The 20094-nt window shown below is 31.4% G+C and overlaps 1 protein-coding gene across 3 annotated transcripts in view; it reads right to left on the bottom strand.

The window, feature by feature from the left end:
- Positions 1 to 20094, bottom strand: part of gogo (thrombospondin-1 like protein golden goal) — a 233600-nt gene that overhangs the window by 85111 nt on the left and 128395 nt on the right. For all 3 annotated transcript variants that reach the window (XM_076396946.1, XM_076396947.1, XM_076396948.1), the window contains exon 4: positions 3312 to 3523. In XM_076396946.1, coding sequence (XP_076253061.1) covers positions 3312 to 3390 — 79 coding nt within the window. In that variant the 5' untranslated portion in view covers positions 3391 to 3523. The remainder of the gene's footprint in view (positions 1 to 3311; positions 3524 to 20094) is intronic.

The following is a 20094-nucleotide window of genomic DNA, read 5'->3' as shown; positions in this document are numbered from 1 at the left end:
TACAGACCGATGCAAAATACAATTTTTGAAATCCTTATCGTAGAAACAAACACAGCGCCTGAGTATACTCGCGGACGGATGTACCTGACAATTTATATTTCAGCTGACAAACATTAATCTTACTCCAGATTCAATCTCAACTAAACAAAAAAAGCGCCTCCTGTTCAGCTTGCGGCGCTCGAAAAAAAAAGGACCACGGACTGAATTAATTCCAAACGCAGGCGACGCGAAATAAAAATTGCCAAAGCATTAAGCGTCAGGAATCGCTAAAGGATGGACAGGAATCCGACCGGAAAATGCCGGGCCAGCCTTGCAACAATGGCCTACGTCGTTATCTTTTTGCAATTTGGAAGTGCGGGAGAGATAGCCACGGGTTGGGTTTAGGTAATCAGTCACACTGCTTCGTTTTCAATTTACTATATACAATTGCAATGATGAAATATTCGCTCATTGAATAGAGAATGAATGAAATAACTTTGTAATTATCATTTTACCATTACATATATATATATATATATATATATATATATATATATATATATATATATATATATATATATATATACTCCGTCATAATGGCAGACATTTTGATTTGAAAGACTTTGGGCAGCTTCGGTCGGATACCGTCGTTATTTGTTTTTTCTGAATTACCATAACGTGTGTGACTATGGATTAGTCACAGAGCAGCTCCAGAAGCTAGGTACCGATTACAGTTACCGTAGACTCGTCGTGTCTTCGCCGAGGTACCAGAATTACTAACGTCTCGTCGTCGAAGAAAATAAGCTACCACGTCGTCGAAAAATCGATCCTCCCACAGCGTCGATTACGGGAGCCCTGTCCGAAAAATAGCTTGTTCTCAACGTCGTCGATGGACTAAATTCAAGTGCCAAAGCAACGATGAAGCAACAGTATCTGTAGGGTCGGAAGATATCAACAGCCGTACCAGATCGCAACCGTATCAACCATAACCGTTTCGATTTACCATATTTTTCAAAGCCCTTTTCACACAGTACATTTTGTTTGGTATATTTTTTTTGTACTTTATATTTTTTCATACATTTTTCTAGTTTTGTTGCTTGGAGTAATTTTATGTAAAATTCTGGCAGGGGAGTATTGTAGCGACCTTGAGGCATGTCGAATTTTACATCGTGGAATAACGGTCTACAAAATACTCAGAAATATAATCCCAGATGTTGAACACGGGCGGGGTGCCAGCAGCGCCAATTAGAACCCGACAACGAATAGCTGGCTGCCACCCCGAGACGTTTATCTGGGATGTTATTTGAAGGGTATTTCGGTCATTTAGTGCTCAACCCTCGTTTGGTTTAGACGTGCCACCATCGACTGCCCAAGCCTCGTCTTCAGGTAACACCCGTATGCCATCCGTTTTATTATTTGTTTTATCATTATATTACAATATACAATATCATTTTACTTTATATGAATTGATTATATCGGAAAAAAAATAATTGGAAAAAATAATTTTAACAAAAAAAAGTGAACCGACTTCAAAAAATAAATAAGGAAACGATGAAATAATCAAACTTAGATTTTTAACACAAAAAAACATTTTAAATAACATATGTACATATTAAACGTTGTAGTACTAAATAAAAATTAACAAGGACCTTATGTAACCTAACAGAACAAATCTTAAAATTCAATTTCATAAAAGCACTGAAAATCTGCCATGTCTTATACATACCAGAATATTATTCATAGGGGCCAGAGTAATGGGGGTGCATTGTTAACATATACAACTAAGGCCTTAACATCGTTCAAATGCAACGATCTGGTAACTTTATAAAGTTAAATAACACCAAAAGTTGTAGTTAATGTTTAGCAAGTTCCCTGAAAGTTAAAGCAAGTTTTTCGGAAAGTTACATTTCTGTTAGGAAAGCAGATACAATTTGTTACAAAGTGCCTGGAACATATTTATTTGTTCTTGGGGAATATTTGACCAAAAATGGTGTATGAATATTTATATAAAATTCTAACATTAAGTGTATAAATCGGTTAACAAGACACCGATAATAAATTATGTTAAAATTTCCTAACATAAAACAATAAGTGATTTATTGATGGGAAATATTGAAGATAGGAAATATTTCAAGGATTAAGTTGATATTTCTGTAATATTGTACCAACGCCAAATTATCTGGAAATGTTTAACATGCAAGAGTGGATCTAATTGTGGAATACAAGACATAAATATCAGATTTTAGAACAGTTGAATGATGCTGAATATTGAAAGAGTCGTAGGTTATCAAAACCCACCAGCTCAATATCTATCAAGTGTAATGTTTATAGATGTTAGAAGAATGGGAACAAATATAGATTATCTTAATAAGTATTGAAAATTTAGTATTAGGAAAAAATGGAAATTAGATAGAAAAATTATTGCATGGAACTGTGATTATAGGGAATTCTAACAAAAACTTCAATACTGAACAAAGGAAGCAATTGCTGCAAAAGTGTTAACGATTTCATCTAGACCCTCTTACGAAAGTTTTTTTAAATTAATTATATCTTACTTTGAATGTCTACAAAGTTTACTGCATTTGCCAATCACCATTAGCCATTGTTCAATTATAAAGGTTCTTCCTTATCCCAAATACGCCAGAGGCCACAAAACAATATTAAATACTGACCGACAATATGTCGGAGGGACCAAAATCCCAAACTCCCGCTATCTTCGTTATGTGACGTTTAGTTCAGTTTCACTTCAACCATTGTGTCCTGTAGACGTCCAAATTTTATAACGGGAAAATAACGAGTGGAAATAGTGATAATATTTATTGAAAATATTCTTTCCGTTTTTGGCACTCAGCGGAAATTTCGTCAATGTTAATAGCAATATTTTGGGAAATTATTCTTAGAATTTTAAAAACATAATTAACAGTGTTACTCGTTTACCCCTAAGACATCTTTAACAGAGGTAAGCTTACTAAATCAGTTTGATAGATATTACAATATTATTGCAAACTGTTAAAATGAAAAATTTATTAACTATATAACTTCTAAATTCTTGATATAATAGATAATAAAAAAGTTAAATTAAATGAATAACAAAGCTATTAAATTATATCTTTTTAATATTTAGAATATAACATAACTTATTAAAAATTTTAAATGTTTTCCTATTTTCTGCTTGTATAATGATACTAATTTTACTTCATATTAGTAATTATTATAACATTAAACTTTATTGGATTTATTTTTGTTTTGTGATATTCTAAGAATCTTGAATATAAATGGCCGGACTAAATCGTAACGAACTACAAATTATGAATGAAACTGCTATTACTCACCTGTGCTTATTACATGTTTCGCCAAGTGGAAGAGCAACAAAAATAATGGAAACGTCAGAACGTTGGTAATTTTCCTCATTTCTCTCGCCTATTTTATGCGACATTTTGGCTTTTTTGATCTGACCCCATTCTCTTTCCGCCTGTTGATACCGTCCTCGAAACGCTACATCTCAGTGGAATAATGTGGATAAGCCCTCCCATAATGGATAAATCTGGAAAAAAATGGACCGTAATGCAACAGATACCGTTTATCATTGTTTATGTACATGTATTAAATCATTGGGTGTTTTATGGAGGATATTGTTTCATAATAATATTAAAGTCACACATTTTTAATGGGTTACTCGACCAAGATTAGGTTCAACTTTATTAAAATAAACAAAAAAATCAAAAATATATAACCTCTACATTAAGTATCAATTATTACATCATTTATACATTACTTTTATTGCTTAATTAAAATGATATTCTTAATTGTAATCTTAACAAGCGTACCATTACGTTGAAGTACTTAATATGTGTACTTTCACAAATCGTTTGGCTCTATATATATATATATATATATATATATATATATATATATATATATATATATATATATATATATATATACATATATATATATATATATATATATATATATATATATACATATATATATATATATATATATATATATATATATATATATATATATATATATATATCACTACATAGTGTAAAACAAAGTCGCCTTTTCTGTGCCTATATCCCTATGTGTGCTTAAATCATTAAAACTACGCAACGGATTTTGATGCGGTTTTTTTCAATAGATAGAGTGATTCAAGAGGAAGGTTTATATGTATAATACATGCATAATATACTAAGGCAACATTGCTAATTTTAGAGGTTTCTAACGTGATGTCGTAAATTAACCTATTTTTTTAGGCTTATTTAGCAATTAGCAAAAACGCTGCCTAACCCTACGAGTTAGATCAAATTAATGTACTACACTATTGTACACCATAAAAAGGTCTACAAAAAAGTCCGCGATGGTATATGTTTATCTTTTAGGGATAAACCACATTAACCATTTTTATTGTTTACTTTTTACGTGAGAAAATGGCTTATTTACGAAGCTATTTTAGCAATACGGCATTAATCCTTATCGAATTAAGTACCTTAAATACAGTGTGCAATTAATATAGATCAATATGGTTCCTTACAGCATGTAAATTAAACAAATATTTTCGGAGATATTACAAATTTAAAATTTGCGTTTAAAAATGTGTAATGTAATAAAAATTGTATGAATTTAGATATTCCAAAGATAGCAGGAAATCTTCATAGTAAGTATAGGGGAAGAGGAATTGTTTTACTCCAAATTTAATGCGTGCAGGCCAAGGGCAGTAATGAATGAACCAAAAATACTGGATCGATTTTAATCATGTTTTCATTGAGTGACATAGGCATATATATTTTATGCCCGTGCAAAGTCGGAGCGGGCCGCTATGTTTTTATATACAACGTTCATATTTTTTCTGTAGTGTATTTAATTTAGTATCAGCATTGCACCCGTGCGAAGCCGGGGCGGGTCGCTTTTTGTTTATTTTTATTTAGTTATTCCAACCACTATTGTGTACATATTTTATTTTAAAAGGTATCTTTTATATTAAAAATCTAAGTTTGATTATTATTTATTTTTTGGAGAGTTCTTTATTTATATTTTGAATTCGGTTGAAATTTTTTGTTAAAAATATTTTTCAGAAGTTTATTTTATTATATTTGTTTCCTCTTTTAGTAAAATAGTACATGATGATAGAGCTTTGACATGGATAGAACTGCAGAACTCTCTGACGCCACATAGAAATTATTCGAGATAACCCAAATTCAGTAATATTCGTATTAAACCATTAATAGATCAAGAGATGTAGAGATGCATCGACAGCATGTTTAACATGATCGAAGTTAGGAACACCTGGTAGATACACTGCCGGAATGGTTAATTAGGCTGGTTGATTTAGAGACATTCTCTAAAGATAAAGACAATTAGTCACGTTCTGCATAGATAACAGGCACTGATAGACTGCATTTGCATAAAAACCAAAAACGAATATTCAAGACTAATTGGACGATCAATTTTTTTCAGAGGTCTAAAGATATATGTAAAATAAATATTAACAGTAATACGTACTAATACAATTTTAGGGTGTTTTTGCTGCATAATTTTTATTGCAAATTAGCCAAAGATGACTTTTTTTTTAGTGAAGACACGCTAATTTGTTGTGTTTTTGCTGATGACTGAAGTTTCCATTACCTTTCAAATATTCAATATAATTATAATAGTATAGATGGCATATGTTCTGAATATTTTAATTGCTTGATGAGTTACTGTTTAGAGTATTTTTATTCACGTTTATCGGTTACTTTCGGTATTACCTATACGATATTCGAGGTATAAAGTAGTTGTTTATTCCGAGAAAAATTCTAAAGTATAAATTAAAACTTGTTTTTCTACTATAACGTTGATATAATTAACAGAGTATTTCTGAGAACGTGTGGCTGCTATGTAGCCGTAGAAAAATAATGATGGAAGGACTAAGACAGAAGAAGAGCTGGTTCGGAATCCAGATTCATAGGTCTTAATGATCCGTCTGCAAGTTACTTTCAGCAACCAGAACCTGTCTACAACGTCTCATGTGATATGATTAGTGCGTAAAAAGCGAACTGACTGACTTTTACACTAAATTACTTCCGGTTTTTTGTCACATCAGTTCATCATTAACATTATACACCAGTATCTGATGATTTTATATAAAAATTATATGAAAATATTGCACGCGCCTTTGAAATTTGAGGTTTCCCTCGATTTACCTCTCCCCTTCCCCCCACAGGTTTTTATTTGATTACAATGGTGCCACCTCGGAAGTGTACTCTTTCGAATAAAAAAATTATTTTGAAAAAATTGTCCATAATTGACGAAGAAATCGACGAACATACATTAAAAAACCATATACAGCCAAACTTAGAACTTTATGCTTTCTTATAATCGGATAAAAACTATCTAAGATTTACCGTGAGTTTATTCTAATGAAGAAAACTAGTGTATATTGATTTCAGTGGTAAAATATCGATACATATACCAAAGAACTACTTCATAAATCCACAAAGCCCGAAGTTATTTGGCTTTTAACAGATTACGGATATTAAGAGTAGCTATATTTGTAATTAGTAATTAATTTAATTATTAATCTCAACAGCAATCATATTTTTAATAGTAATCGAGTTCATTTACAAGGTCGCAAATTCCAATTTATTAAATTCCCCAATAATTCAAGTCAAATACCCAAATTGGGCAGGAAAATTTAGTGATTCTCTACAAATTTCTACTCAAAAATATATGAAGTATTGAAAAAGGTGTCGATAATATTTATTTTTTATTGTACAAGTGTTCAATCGTAGCATCTCTAAAGGGAAACACTTAGCATATATATATATATATATATATATATATATATATATATATATATATATATATATATATGTAGGTATTTGTATATATGTATATATAAAATCTATTAGTTTTATAAATAACTAAATTTATACAAAACTAGCTATGTCTATTTGCAGATATATCCCATTTATTTATTTTTAACCAAAATCAATCTGCGCTAAAATGAACCATGGTATTGTTTTGTTTTTCGTCGCTTTCCATTCAGCGGTATTAAATTGTAATATGAACAAAAAATCTGTACGAAAATAAATCTGTGTACCTAAATACAATTCAACAATAAAAACGTAAATAGATTTACTGTAAAAAAATCTGAATGGATCAAAAACAGATTTCGAGCAAAACGGTTACGTTATAGGATTATATATCAGGTTTTTTAAAAAACACCACAAATATATATTATTTTGGAATGTGAAAATTGCCAAAAATCGCAGTGATCTAAATCTGGTGAATAGGGTCGACTATTACAGTAGTTCGTGCGTTAATTGGTCAATTTTAGAAATTATTTTCTGAGCTGTGTGAGTGGTTGCGTTAGTTTTCATGAAAAAGTATATATATTTCCTAGCACACGATTTTCTCTTTCACTAATTCTTATAAACCGCTGATCTAAAAGTTTACAACAATAATTACCTGTCAACCACCAAACTTTGTTTAACAGCTCTAAACTATCAATATATACTTTGTCAATTCCTGGAATCGTTTCATAGTTTTTTTATTTCGAATTTCATATTTTCAAAGTTATTTTGTTTACTTACTTTGAATTAGTGTACCCAATCCTACCCAAAGGTGAGCTTAAAAGTTAAACTTTGCTAGCATTATTACTGAAGAAGTACTAATCTCAGATCAATCCTAATATTCCTTTGAGCTAGGACTACTTGAGTTTTGTCTGTTTAAGCTGAGAACAAATTCACATTAAAAACTACTGGAAAAAATACGAGCATTTTCCAGAATTATTGAAAATTGATTAAATATAGAGAATAATAACTATTCCTTTATGCCGGCTTGGTTGATACAGTGGATATGCTGCTGGGGAATGGTCGTAAATTTATTTTTGTGATTGTTTAATATTTGTGATTGTCCTAGTCAAAAGTGTAAAATCCGACAAGGAAAATGATCCCAGTAACGCCAGTAACCAGGCTGGGTAAGAACGGATGTCTTCTGAAATGATTGCTAAATTGGTCACTGTGGTTCGGAGCCCACGTTAAACTGTAGGTCCAGTCAAGATAAACACTCGTTAGTAACTAGGAGACTTTAAAATATAAAAAATATATTCCTATAATTAGAATTATAAGTAAAACACAGAGTTTTGCAATATCTGTATCATAATTTTGTAGCCAAAGTTTTCCCTTTTTGAAATAACCGCATTGTTAAAAGTGTATATTACTAATTTACCTTGACTGATCTATAAAAGTTCTAATCACTAAGAAATTATGTGAAAAATCCTTTACTAAAATTCAATCTATTTTTCCTTAAAAGTAATAATAAATAAAATTTTAAAAAATAACAACATTTATATTTCTTTGTTGTATTACTCAATGAAATAGTTTTTGCAAACTCCGAAACTTTGTATTCAAAGCAGATGGAGTTCCATATTTGCTGTCCAGTATTATATCGTTGTTGCCTGGCGGCCTTTTATGTTATTGTCGAACAAACATAGAGTTTCAATTTTCATGCGATGCATTATATCAAAAGCCGTCTTTGTGTAACACATGCTATTAGAGATCTATAGATATAATGATTTTAAAATAAACTACCTCTTATATATCATAACTGGCTTAACTGCTATAAAGTAATTCAGTTTCATATTTTTGAACATATATCACATGTAAGCTAATAGATTTTCAGAAGAGTTTATTTAACTTTTTTTAATAATCTCTTAGAACCTCAATATTCTGACCGTGGGCAAGAAGTATTATTATGATTTCCGTTATACAATATCTTCAACTGTACAAACTTATAATAAAAATATTATTCTAAAAAGTACTCAAACCTATTCTAAAGTCTATGCTAACTTATTCTAAAGACAATTCTAACTTATTCTAGAGATTATTATATCTCACTCTATATGTCTACTAATCAGTTCATATGGTAGATTGCAAGTGTATTAGGATGCACTAATAGTCTTTCAGAGTACTTTGCACTAAAATTTCGAATCACCCTCGTTATGGGTTCTAAGAGGATATCGTGCTGAATTAGTTTGTTTTTTGTAATATGGGGCATTGATGATGCCTCGCAACATTTTATTCGGGAACCTCTGAATGATATCTATGTTTGATTGACTAGTAGTACCTCAGCAAATATATTTGTTTTGATTTAAGCCTCTTTGTAGAACATCCCCATAATTGAACTCCATATGTCCATATAGGTTTCAATATTTGCTTATATAATAGCAATTTATTATTTACTGATAATTGTAGTTTTCTTCCAATTACCCAGTACATTTTCCTATATTTCAATTCCAGTTCTTTTCTTTTCTTCTTTATATATTCCTTCCAGCGAAGTTTTGCATCGATATTCATTCCGAGATATTTAGCGTTGTTGCTATATGGAATAGTTAGATATTAGTTGGTTAGAATAGTTGGATAGTTAATGTTATGGGTGCTTGTACGGTCTGTTCATAGGTGAACTGCACATGTACAGATTTACTTTCATTAATTCTTATTTTCCAAGCTTGTGTCCAATTATTTATATTGTCACTTGCCTGTTGTAATTTTCGTGAGGCTTCTTCACTATTGTCTCCGACAGCTATTATCGCAGTATCATCAGCAAATGTAACCATCCTAATATTTCCCGTTTGTGGTATATCACAAAAGTAGAGTAGATAAAGCATTGGTCCCAGTACACTTCCTTGTGGTACACCTGCTTTAGATTATTTTATTGTAGAGTAAGCTTCTTCTTGTTTGACTCTAAACATACTGCTTGTAATGTATGATTTTAATAGTTCGGTGTTTTTTTGGTAGCATTTTCTGTAGTTTATGAATAAGACTTTCATGCCAAACCTTATCGAAAGCTGGTGCTACATCTAAAAATATAGCTGAGCACAGTTTTTTACTTTCGTAGGTTTTATGTTATTTATTATTGAACATCTTTTATTCTGTGGATCTGGTCAAAGAGTAACATAAACAAAATACAAATTTTTCAGAACAAAGCTCTGAGAGGTATTATGATTCAGTCAAGAAATCAAGAGAATTGTAAGGGGACATGAGGAAAGACTCCATTCTCACACGAATATTGAAATATTGCAACTATTGGATACCACCAAAACAGGACACAGACTCAAAAGAATCAAACCATCTGATGTTGTGTAGTGTTGTGTAGTGAGGTGCGTATATTAAAAAATTCAGCAGTGACATGTATAAACATTATTTCACCAGAGACTGAGATAGGGCCGTTGGGTCCTCCTAGTTATATACCTAGATTTAAGCTATCATAAATCAATTTGTAGGTTAGACGGAAACGACTAGTAACAATATATTAATAAAATAATAAAAAAAATTAAGCCTAAGCTGTTTGCTTTTTGTTACTGTGTCTTTTTCCATGTTAAACATCAAGGAAAATTAATTCCCAGATATTTAACGTTGTCTGCTTGCGAGAGTTCATAATTACTCAATTTTACTGAGGGATAAGTTCTTCTACAATGGGTGAATATCACATGGGTAGATTTTGTTTAATTTGCTATGATACGCTATGTTTTCAACCATAATTCGACTTTGTGTTAAAACGAGTTACTAGATAGTAGTGTTTGTTGAGATCGGTAGGTCAGCTGTATACAATAGATCAATGGTCTGGAATAATATTTCTCTCTTCTGTGATTATTTTGAGTCCCTTAATGTATCGTTTTTCAAAAACCTTAGAGAGCATGTAACAGGTTTATAGGACGTTAAGTGGAGACGTTTTCTAATTTTGCCCTGGTTTAAGAGTCATAATGATTTGAGCCACTTTCCAATTGTTAGGAAAGTAATTAAGTATTAACATTGCATTAGATATACATGCTATTAATTTGATGTACTTTTCTGAGAACTCTTTTGAGATTCTTCCAGTAATTAAGTGAAAGCTAGGAATTTTTTAGCATTGGTTTCTGTAACTATTGTTTGTTGTTCTTCCTTTCCATTAGAAAGGTTCCGTTGCAACAATTGGTGTTAAGTTTTCTAAATAATTTTGAATTCCTTGATTTTATTCGTTATTTATTAGCTCTTTGGACTCTTTTGTTGCCTTGATAAATGTTCTCTTGTTTTCTTCTGTTTTTATTTGTTGCCAAGTTTTTCGCAGTTTTCTCTTTTCAGCAGAGTTTTTGTTTAATTGTAGATGATGTACGTTAACTTCATGTACGTAGAGTGGTCTTTTCCTGAGACAAATGAAGATCTCGAATGAGATATACTCCGATTGATTTAATCAACATTTCATTCAAAATTGGAATCGAGTAGATATTTAAATCTTCAGTTGGGTTCTTCCTCTATAGTGTCGTCACTTCTTTCAAATTTACGAATTTATAAATATCTGAATAGATTGTATATCAGATAGATGATTCGATTATTTCACTGTTAGAGTACAACAAAATCGAATGACTGTTTTTTAGTTTTATGCCAAGAAATTCACTATTATAACAACACATCAATCATACGTATCACTGAAACTGATACATTATTTCTATTTTGACGTGGTACAAATCTTACCAGCATCTCTAAAACTAGACTGGTAAAACTGGTACTTTTTATGGTGATTTTAAATTTAGCATATAAGTACACAGCTAATAAATAAATTTTGAATCAGAAACATTTAAAGTATAGTTATAAGATATAAGTGTTTTGATTAAAAATCTATTTAGTAATATTCATTCTCAATAAAGACCTATTCAAGCGAGAAAGTAATATTTTGAAGCTAACTTAATATTTTATTATTATAAATTAGGTCGGTTTACAGTCGAACGTAAACTGCAATGAACCCGAATTTGGCTTTCAAATATATTTATCTGAAATATTAACGCGGTTTTCTGCAACTTTGCGGACTAACTTTAAGTAAGTTCGCCAACTTCCCGGTAACTTAATTATATCCGTAAAAAGAAGTTATTCGGCGTTACGTCAAGAGGGTTTTGCGAAAAATATTTGACTTTCTTTACCATTTGAGAATTTAATTTTTTAAAATAAATTCAGGGCGATTATCGTTAAATATAATTTAGTCAAGAAAAAAAAGCGATTTGATTATCTGATTTGATTATACAGAGTTATTGTGATATTACTATGTTTAAAAATTATTCAAATATTTCACAAGAATATATAACAAAAACATTTTTTGAAATCGCAATATTCATTATTTTGTTCTAGATATAAACATCATTTTTTTGTGATCCAATAATAGACCTCCGTAAACATAAATTTCATCAAATGCAACACACTATAAATAAAAATCTAAACTGACTGGGTTTTAAAAAATAATTGAAACCGACTCATAAATCAAAAATGTTCACTTTTTGCTAACAAAAAACATTTTTCGTATCTAAAAAAAAGGAATTAAAGCATGCCAGTTTAAATAAAAATAATATCCGCGCCATATTTTGGAGTTTCGCCTCTATTTTGAATATAATATGATCAAAAAATACTTAAGATTTTACTATAAACAAATATTATGAAATGTTCGAATAAATAAAAATGTTCTCTCACAAACATAAATTCAGTTTCTCTTACTATCAACTACATTTTAATATATTATCCATATTTTTCTTTAGTTTCATCTTACATGCGATGTGCTTAGTACAATCTTAATTAACAAATTAATTTAGTACTACAGATTTGTTGTACTTGCGTTTCTATACATGCGTGTGTGAGATTAATACGTCAGTATGTATTTCCCTAATTAAAATTAAGCTAAAACTACTTAAGATAAACTTAAACATACATTTATGCACTATATTACCATAGTTAGTATGGTTTGGTTCGCTTCAATCTTCTGATTTTCTGCGAGTTGCCCAGTAACTGAAGTTGCTTCCACGTTGAGGTGATTTAGCAACCTTATTTCATGTTTTAGCGCGAAATGTTGGACCACTTCATTTGACTTTGAGGTCATGGTGCAGCTCTTCTTTGGTTACGTAGTAATAAACATTGGTAATTAATAGTAGAACTTTGTTTTGGGTGCGTTGGATTACTGGTTGGTTTGATGTTTTAGTGCAACCCCATATTTGCATACCAGGGGTCCAAATAGGCTTTATGATTGACTGATCTCTTTGATTTTAGGTCTAGTTGAGACTATCTTCCGACTAACCACTACAGTTGTTGAACTTTGAGTCTAATTTGCTCAGCTCTATGTCTAATATGATGTTTCCAGTTTAACCTACCAATATTCCAATATATTTAGCTGATTCTGTTTGAGGAATTGGACATCCGTCAAAAGATATAATTAGGGTTTTGTCAATATGCCGCAACGCAACATTAACATGGACAGATTTGGAGCTATTAAACTGTTTTAGGGTTTCGGTGAATGGAGGTAAAACGAAATTAAACAGTGGTGTTTACATTATGTGACCGTTATTTATTGAAGTAATATAAAAATGTGGAAAATACAACATACACAAAACAGATGGCAGCGGTGTTACCTGCAGACGAGGCTTGAGCAGTCGATGGTGGTACGTCTAAACCAAATGATGGTCGATCACTGAATTCTTGGAAATACCCTTCTATAACATCCCGGATAAACGTCTCGGGGCTGCTAGCTATTCGTTATCGGGTTCTAATTGGCGCTGCTGGCACCCCGCCCGTGTTCAACATCTGGGACTATATTTCTGGGTATTTTGTAGACCGTTATTCCACACTGTAAAATTCGGCATGCCTCAAGGTTGCTACACTGTATTTTCCAATCTCTAGTTCATTTATAGATGTTGTTGATCGCTACTTGTACTTTTTCCATAGCCTTAGACCGAAGTACATCTTTTGCCATTATAACTGTGTCGTCAGCAAATGTAAGCAAAGGCCTAAGGCACTACCTTGTGGAATTCCAGCCTAAATAGGTTTTACTGGATTAATATTAACGCCGATTTAAGCCCATCTGGATGTTGGGCAAATACTTTTAGCTAGAGACCCCTGTTGATTTTTCTCTCTATTACTCTGTGTAAATATTACACCAACTAATGCTGCACTGTGCAGGTTATGTAAAATATTTCATTACGTATCTCTAACGGCGACATTTACCATCACAACCTAACCTAAAAAAGAAACATATTTTCATGGAAAATTCAAATTCCAACTTCCACTGCATACGTAAAATTTATCTAAAGTTTTAGACGTCAGTTTCGAGAATATTCAGATCTGTTATTATTAAACGTCCTTCATTAAGTTACGATTTAAATTCAAAGACCTCCCGTTATTCCAAATAATTAAATATGAGAAGTTTGCTGAGGGAATGTTGTCGTTTGAGGAAACTCGTTCCTAACTTGGGCTGTAGGACAGATTTTAATGCATTATGCAGGATGTCTTCGTCAAATAGTAAATTTCATCTCGCGCAGTGACTTTACAGCAAAACGGTTGTCAAAGAATATATTTTCCCGTGCAATATAATGCGATATGATTCAATGGAAAAGGATGTGGAAAGGTTATAATTTTCAGTTGCTTAGTATATAAGTTTTAGTATTATATTAGCAATAAAATATTAAGCCTATAAAAATCTAAATCGCTTTTTTAACTTTGGATTATAATATAACTTGACAAAAGGGAAAAACAAAATAATCGCAGAAAGGATGAATGAATTACATTGTCACTTTGACTTTTAGTTTATTTATTTTAGCTTTGGCATGTTAATGCTCTATTACATCTAATGCATATTTCAACAGATGACTTGAACTACAGTAGATTATACAGCCACAAGAATTTTGTAGTTTAGTTTTATTTTATTATATTTACATTTAATTATTTCCAACTCCATCTATGAAAGAAGGCGAGTTATTTTTGTAGTGGTATCTCTCGGAGGCCTAATTCACCTAATTAACAATTTTATATAAAAGTAATGTATTTTATTTTGATTGGAGAGCATATATACCTCTGCATGTCTAGTTCTTACTTACTTTATTGTTGTGTCTGTCTACCTTACCTTTCCTTGTGATGTAATTTTTCTATGAGATTACTTTATATTACTCTTAGTAGTTCCACAATCTGCCCTGAGGGCAATAAGTATTTGTTATGTTTATATTATATGCACAAGGCATGTAGATAATCACATCATTAAGTGATTTCCTGAACAAAATACTATTTTAATTAATTAGAACATCCCCATAATCGAACTCCGCATGTTCATATAGGTTTCAATATTTGATTATATAATAGCAATTTATTATGTACTGATAATTGTGATTTTCTTCCAATTAGCCAGTACATTTTCCTATGTTTCAATTCCAGTTCTTTTCTTTTCTTCTTTATATGTTCCTTCCAAGTTTTGCATCGGGATTCATTCCGAGATATTTAGCGTTGTTGCTGTATGGAATCATAGTATTATTTAATGTTATGGGTGCTTGTACGGTCTGTTCATAGGTGAACTGCACATGTACAGATTTACTTTCATTAATTCTTATTTTCCAAGCTTGTGTCGAATTATTTATATTGTCACTTGTCTGTTGTAATTTTCGCGAAGCTTCTTCACTATTGTCTCCGACAGCTATAATCGCAGTATCATCAGCAAATGTATCCATCGTAACATTTTCCGTTGGTATATCACAAATGTAGAGTAGATAAAGCATTGGTCCCATTACACTTCCTTGTGGTACACCTGCTTTAGATTCTTTTATTGTAGAGTAAGCTTCTTCTTGTCTGACTCTAGACATACTGCTTGTAATGTATGATTTTAATAGTTCGGTGTGTTGTTTTGGTAGCATTTTCTGTAGTTTATGAATGAGGCCTTCATGCAAAACCTTATCGAAAGCTGGTGAAAATATAATAAAATATAGCTGAGCATACTTTTTTACTTTCGTAGGTTTTTTCTACAACATCTGTTACTCTATGGACCTGGTCAAAGAGTAACATAAACAAAATACAAATTTTTCAAAACAAAGTATATAAGTTTTGGTATTATATTAGCAATAATATATTAAGCCTATAAAAATCTAAATCGCTTTTTTAACTTTGGATTATAAAATAACTTGACAAAAGGGAAAAACAAAATAATCGCAGAAAGGATGAGTGAATTACATTGTCACTTTGAATTTTAGTTTATTTATTTTAGATTTGGCATATTAATGCTGTAGTACATCTAATGCATATTTCAACAGATGACTTGAACTACAGTAGATTATAGAGCCACAAGAATTTTGTAGTTTAGTGTTATTTTATTATATGTACATTTAATCCTTTCCAACTGCATCTGTGAAAAGAGGCGAGTTATTTTTGTAGTGGTATCTCTCGGAGGCCTAATTCACCTAATTAACAATTTTATATAAAAGTAATGTATTTTATTTTGATTGGAGAGCATTTATACCTCTGCATGTCTAGTTCTTACTTACTTTATTGTTGTGTCTGTCTACCTTACCTTTCCTTGTGATGTCATTTTTCTATGAGATTACTTTATATTAGTCTTAGTAGTTCCACAATCTGCCCTGAGGGCAATAAGTTGTTATGTTTATATTATATGCACAAGGCATGTATATAATCACTTCATTAAGTGATTTCCTGAACAAAATATTATTTTAAATAATTAATAAGCCCTATTTTAAAGTTTATTCTAAAGTCTATATATGTCGTATAATCAGATCGAATGGTGTTAGACGCTTTAGTCTACGCACTTCACTGTCACTTCGCTTATTTAGCTGATTAGCGAGTACATTGGAATACACTGACACTATTTAAGTTCTTGAATTACACTCGTTATTGGTTCTAGAGGAATATCGCGTTGTATCATATCATTTGAAACATAGTACGAAGCATCGACAATAGCACGAAACTTTATTTTGGAACCATTGTATGATGGATATATTAGAGTAGCTAACGACTCTCCATAGATGGATTTCATATGACCAAATAGGCTTGAGTATAGATCTATACAATAATTCCTTGTTATTTAATGATTACTTGGATTTGCGTCCAAAGAGCCAATAGATTTGGTAGGGTTTAAGGTCAAGTTGTTTCCGTTTTTCATATGAGTATATTTCTCTTTCCATTTATGTGTCTTTATTTTATTTGGAATTATGAACTGAGAAAAATTTTTTACTTAACTATGCGACTGGAGCAAAAAATATTGAAAGTTACTAGTTATGGAAAAACAGTTATCGAAAGAATTATTGAGGGTTGGCTTCACCACTCATTATTAATTTAGATGAAAAATGTTCAATTTCACCAGACAGCCTTAGGATTGCATTGCTGTAATCAACTGGTTGATCAAGATCTCTCGGTAGCAATTTTTGGACTAATTGAATTTTGTACGGAAAATGTTCAAATCACTTTTCAAAATTCGCCTTAAACTGCGTGCAGAAATGTGTAACTGGGAACCAGGTCTCTGAATTGATGTTTCTGGAAACTTTGCAACACCAGAGCCACGTCAGCTTTACTAGACGTCCGTTGTCTTCCAGAACGAGGCATGTCTGCTGTCGTACCGTACTGTCAAAAATTCGTATATAAACGATAAATTATAGTTTTGTGAGGCACTGGATGATTAAGATATTTTTGACGCAATTTCCGCTGAGTGGCAATAATGAAATGATTATTTTCAATAAATATTGTTAATATTTCATCTCGTTCTTGTGGCGTATATTTATCCGTAATAAAATGTGGACGTCTATATAACACAATGGTTAAAGAGAAGCGATTTTACTGACATTTTGATGCCAGTGTGTGTATTGCAAGCTCAAATATGATCCAAATTTATTAAAACGTAATACTTCGCAAGGTTGTTAACACCCCATGATATATCATAAATGGGGACATCTGCTCCAAGGCTCAAGAGATCCAATAATCAGGAAAGAAATATATCAATTTTCGAAAAAAAAAGTAAAATTATCAGAACATAAAATATTGAAATACTACACCTACTCCAACTAAACTAAGTCTGAAAATTGTGCCGTATTTTAAACTTATGTAGAGTAGAACTGGGACTAATGGGGTAATGTTTGCCAAGCGATTTCTATATAAAAAAATAAGCCCTTACACTTTACAAGTAACTTAAAATATTTATAGAGAAAAATCTCTGTCATCTGTAACATCTGTTAAATCTTATATCCAATAGACAATTCAATGAGTCATTTCTTCCCATATTTATAATACTAGACCTAGTAACAAGTGATAATTGTCTATATAATAGTCCACTCTAAATTTCCTTGACGAATACTTGATTTTGAAATGTTGAAAAATTAAAACAATGCCATTGTTTCTGAGTGGTTACATTGGTAATCTAACTCCTATAGCTTTGTTCTCGGATCCTTGGAAGATGGCGAACACTGACGCCTCAATTTAATCCTAAAAGATAATAAGAAGTTTATTAGATCAAAGTACGAATATATATTTTGATAAACCATCATACCGTTTCCCTATCAGTCTCATTTTCTGACTCATAACGATAACCGTTACAAACAACAGAAACCTGATTACTTCGCAAGTTTCCCCCCTCGGTAGATAATTTAACACGGTTATGTGCCGAGTTTGTAAATGACTTTTAACATAATTAAATCTAAATCATAATCGTCTATTACAACACTAATAAGTCAATTAATTTCAGTTTAAAATTGGCCTAGATTATAATATATATATATATAGTTATATTAAAAGTTTTTTGTACATATGCAGTTTTTAAATTCGTTTTAGAATCAGACAATATTTCCTTCTCATTTTATTCTAGTTAAAAAGAGTTAAATACTGTCCGAGTAGTTCGAACGTGTAAACGAATGAGGCTGTCGAAGTCGTCCGGTTGTAAGACGTGTGCCAAATTTTCGACAGCAATAGTGATAACAGGGTTGAACTCTAACCTATGGTGGCTGTATAATTAACTTTAGTTTTCAGATATACTATAATGTTATAAATAAATTATATTTGATAACATTTTTGTTCAAGTATTTTATTTATATTACACTTTTGTTGTATGTCAAAGCTAAATTGAAGTAAAATTGAGGGTGGATGCGGCAACATTGCGACGTTTTCACGTCAAAAACTTAGTTTACAAAATAACTTTGAATGGACTATATGTGTTTTAATAATTAATGATTAAAATTCTAAATTGTTAACAAATGACGGATCGCTTGGTACTATCAATCCTAAAGGAATCCCGCTTAAGCAAGTGTAAAGGTTCAACTGTTTAAAATCAGTAATGCAAGAAAAGAAAGTAGCATATACCGCAGAAATGAATATGTCGAACAAGACCAGCAAGAGCAGATTCTGCTTTCACAGGACAGTGCATGTAGACGAGAGAAAATATTACAAGCAATACTAAGATTAGACTCTTTCGAACGTTTAACTTGTCAATCCTGCTGTATCATTCCGAAACCTAAGGCATTATTACGGCCTATTAGAAACTTTTCTTCTCTATTAGAAAGATCTTCCAAATGCGAAACTTAAGGTAAATTCTACATCTTTGTCTCCGAGATCATATTAGAAATCAAGTTATTCGTTTAAAATGGAACAAGTAGTCCACATTTGAGGGACACATTCAGAGGTGCAGATCACAATGATTCAAAGATGTCTGTCGAATAAATACGAACGAATTCCTCACAAACTTTTATGGCTAAATGAAACTTTTGGGTGGTTAGACCAATCGTCAACTGTGGCGTTCTCGCTAAGAAATCCTTTTCACTATAAAAACTTTTTAGCCAGAGTAATTGTCACTATCTATATATTAATCGGCTTAGTGGAAATTTTTCCGAAAGGGTTTAAATTTGGCACAGTTAAAACTTATATGGAGGACGATTTTGTTGGCTTAAATTTGTTGTGTGATATGTTCTACAAATAAGTAAATTCCAATAAAACGATATAAGCGAAATCAAGCAACCAGGAATAGTTTTAATCAAAACGGTAATAAAATATCACGGGTAATAAATACATTAATTAAAAAAGTTAGTAAGTGTTAGATCTTGTGATAGTTTCCGTTTAACAGGCGGCGCAAATGTCCCGCTACAATATTAATTGAGGGCCATCTTAGTTATGCGACGTTTATCTCTGTTTTACTTGTGTTGTGCTAACCATTGTGTTCTGTAGATATCCGAATTATATTATGGAGAAATATTCGACACAAGCACGAGCGGAAACAGTCACAATATTTATTGAAAATAATCGTTCCATTATTGCCACTCAGCGGAAATTGCATAAGAAATATCTTAATGGTACAATGCCTCACAAAACC

The sequence above is a fragment of the Rhynchophorus ferrugineus genome, unplaced genomic scaffold (assembly GCF_030347505.1).
Source record: "Rhynchophorus ferrugineus isolate W39M unplaced genomic scaffold, kcgeb_rfMv2 rfM2, whole genome shotgun sequence".
Taxonomy (NCBI): domain Eukaryota; kingdom Metazoa; phylum Arthropoda; class Insecta; order Coleoptera; family Curculionidae; genus Rhynchophorus; species Rhynchophorus ferrugineus.
Note: the sequence above shows the minus strand (reverse complement) of the source record. Positions and strands in the feature narration are given on the sequence as shown.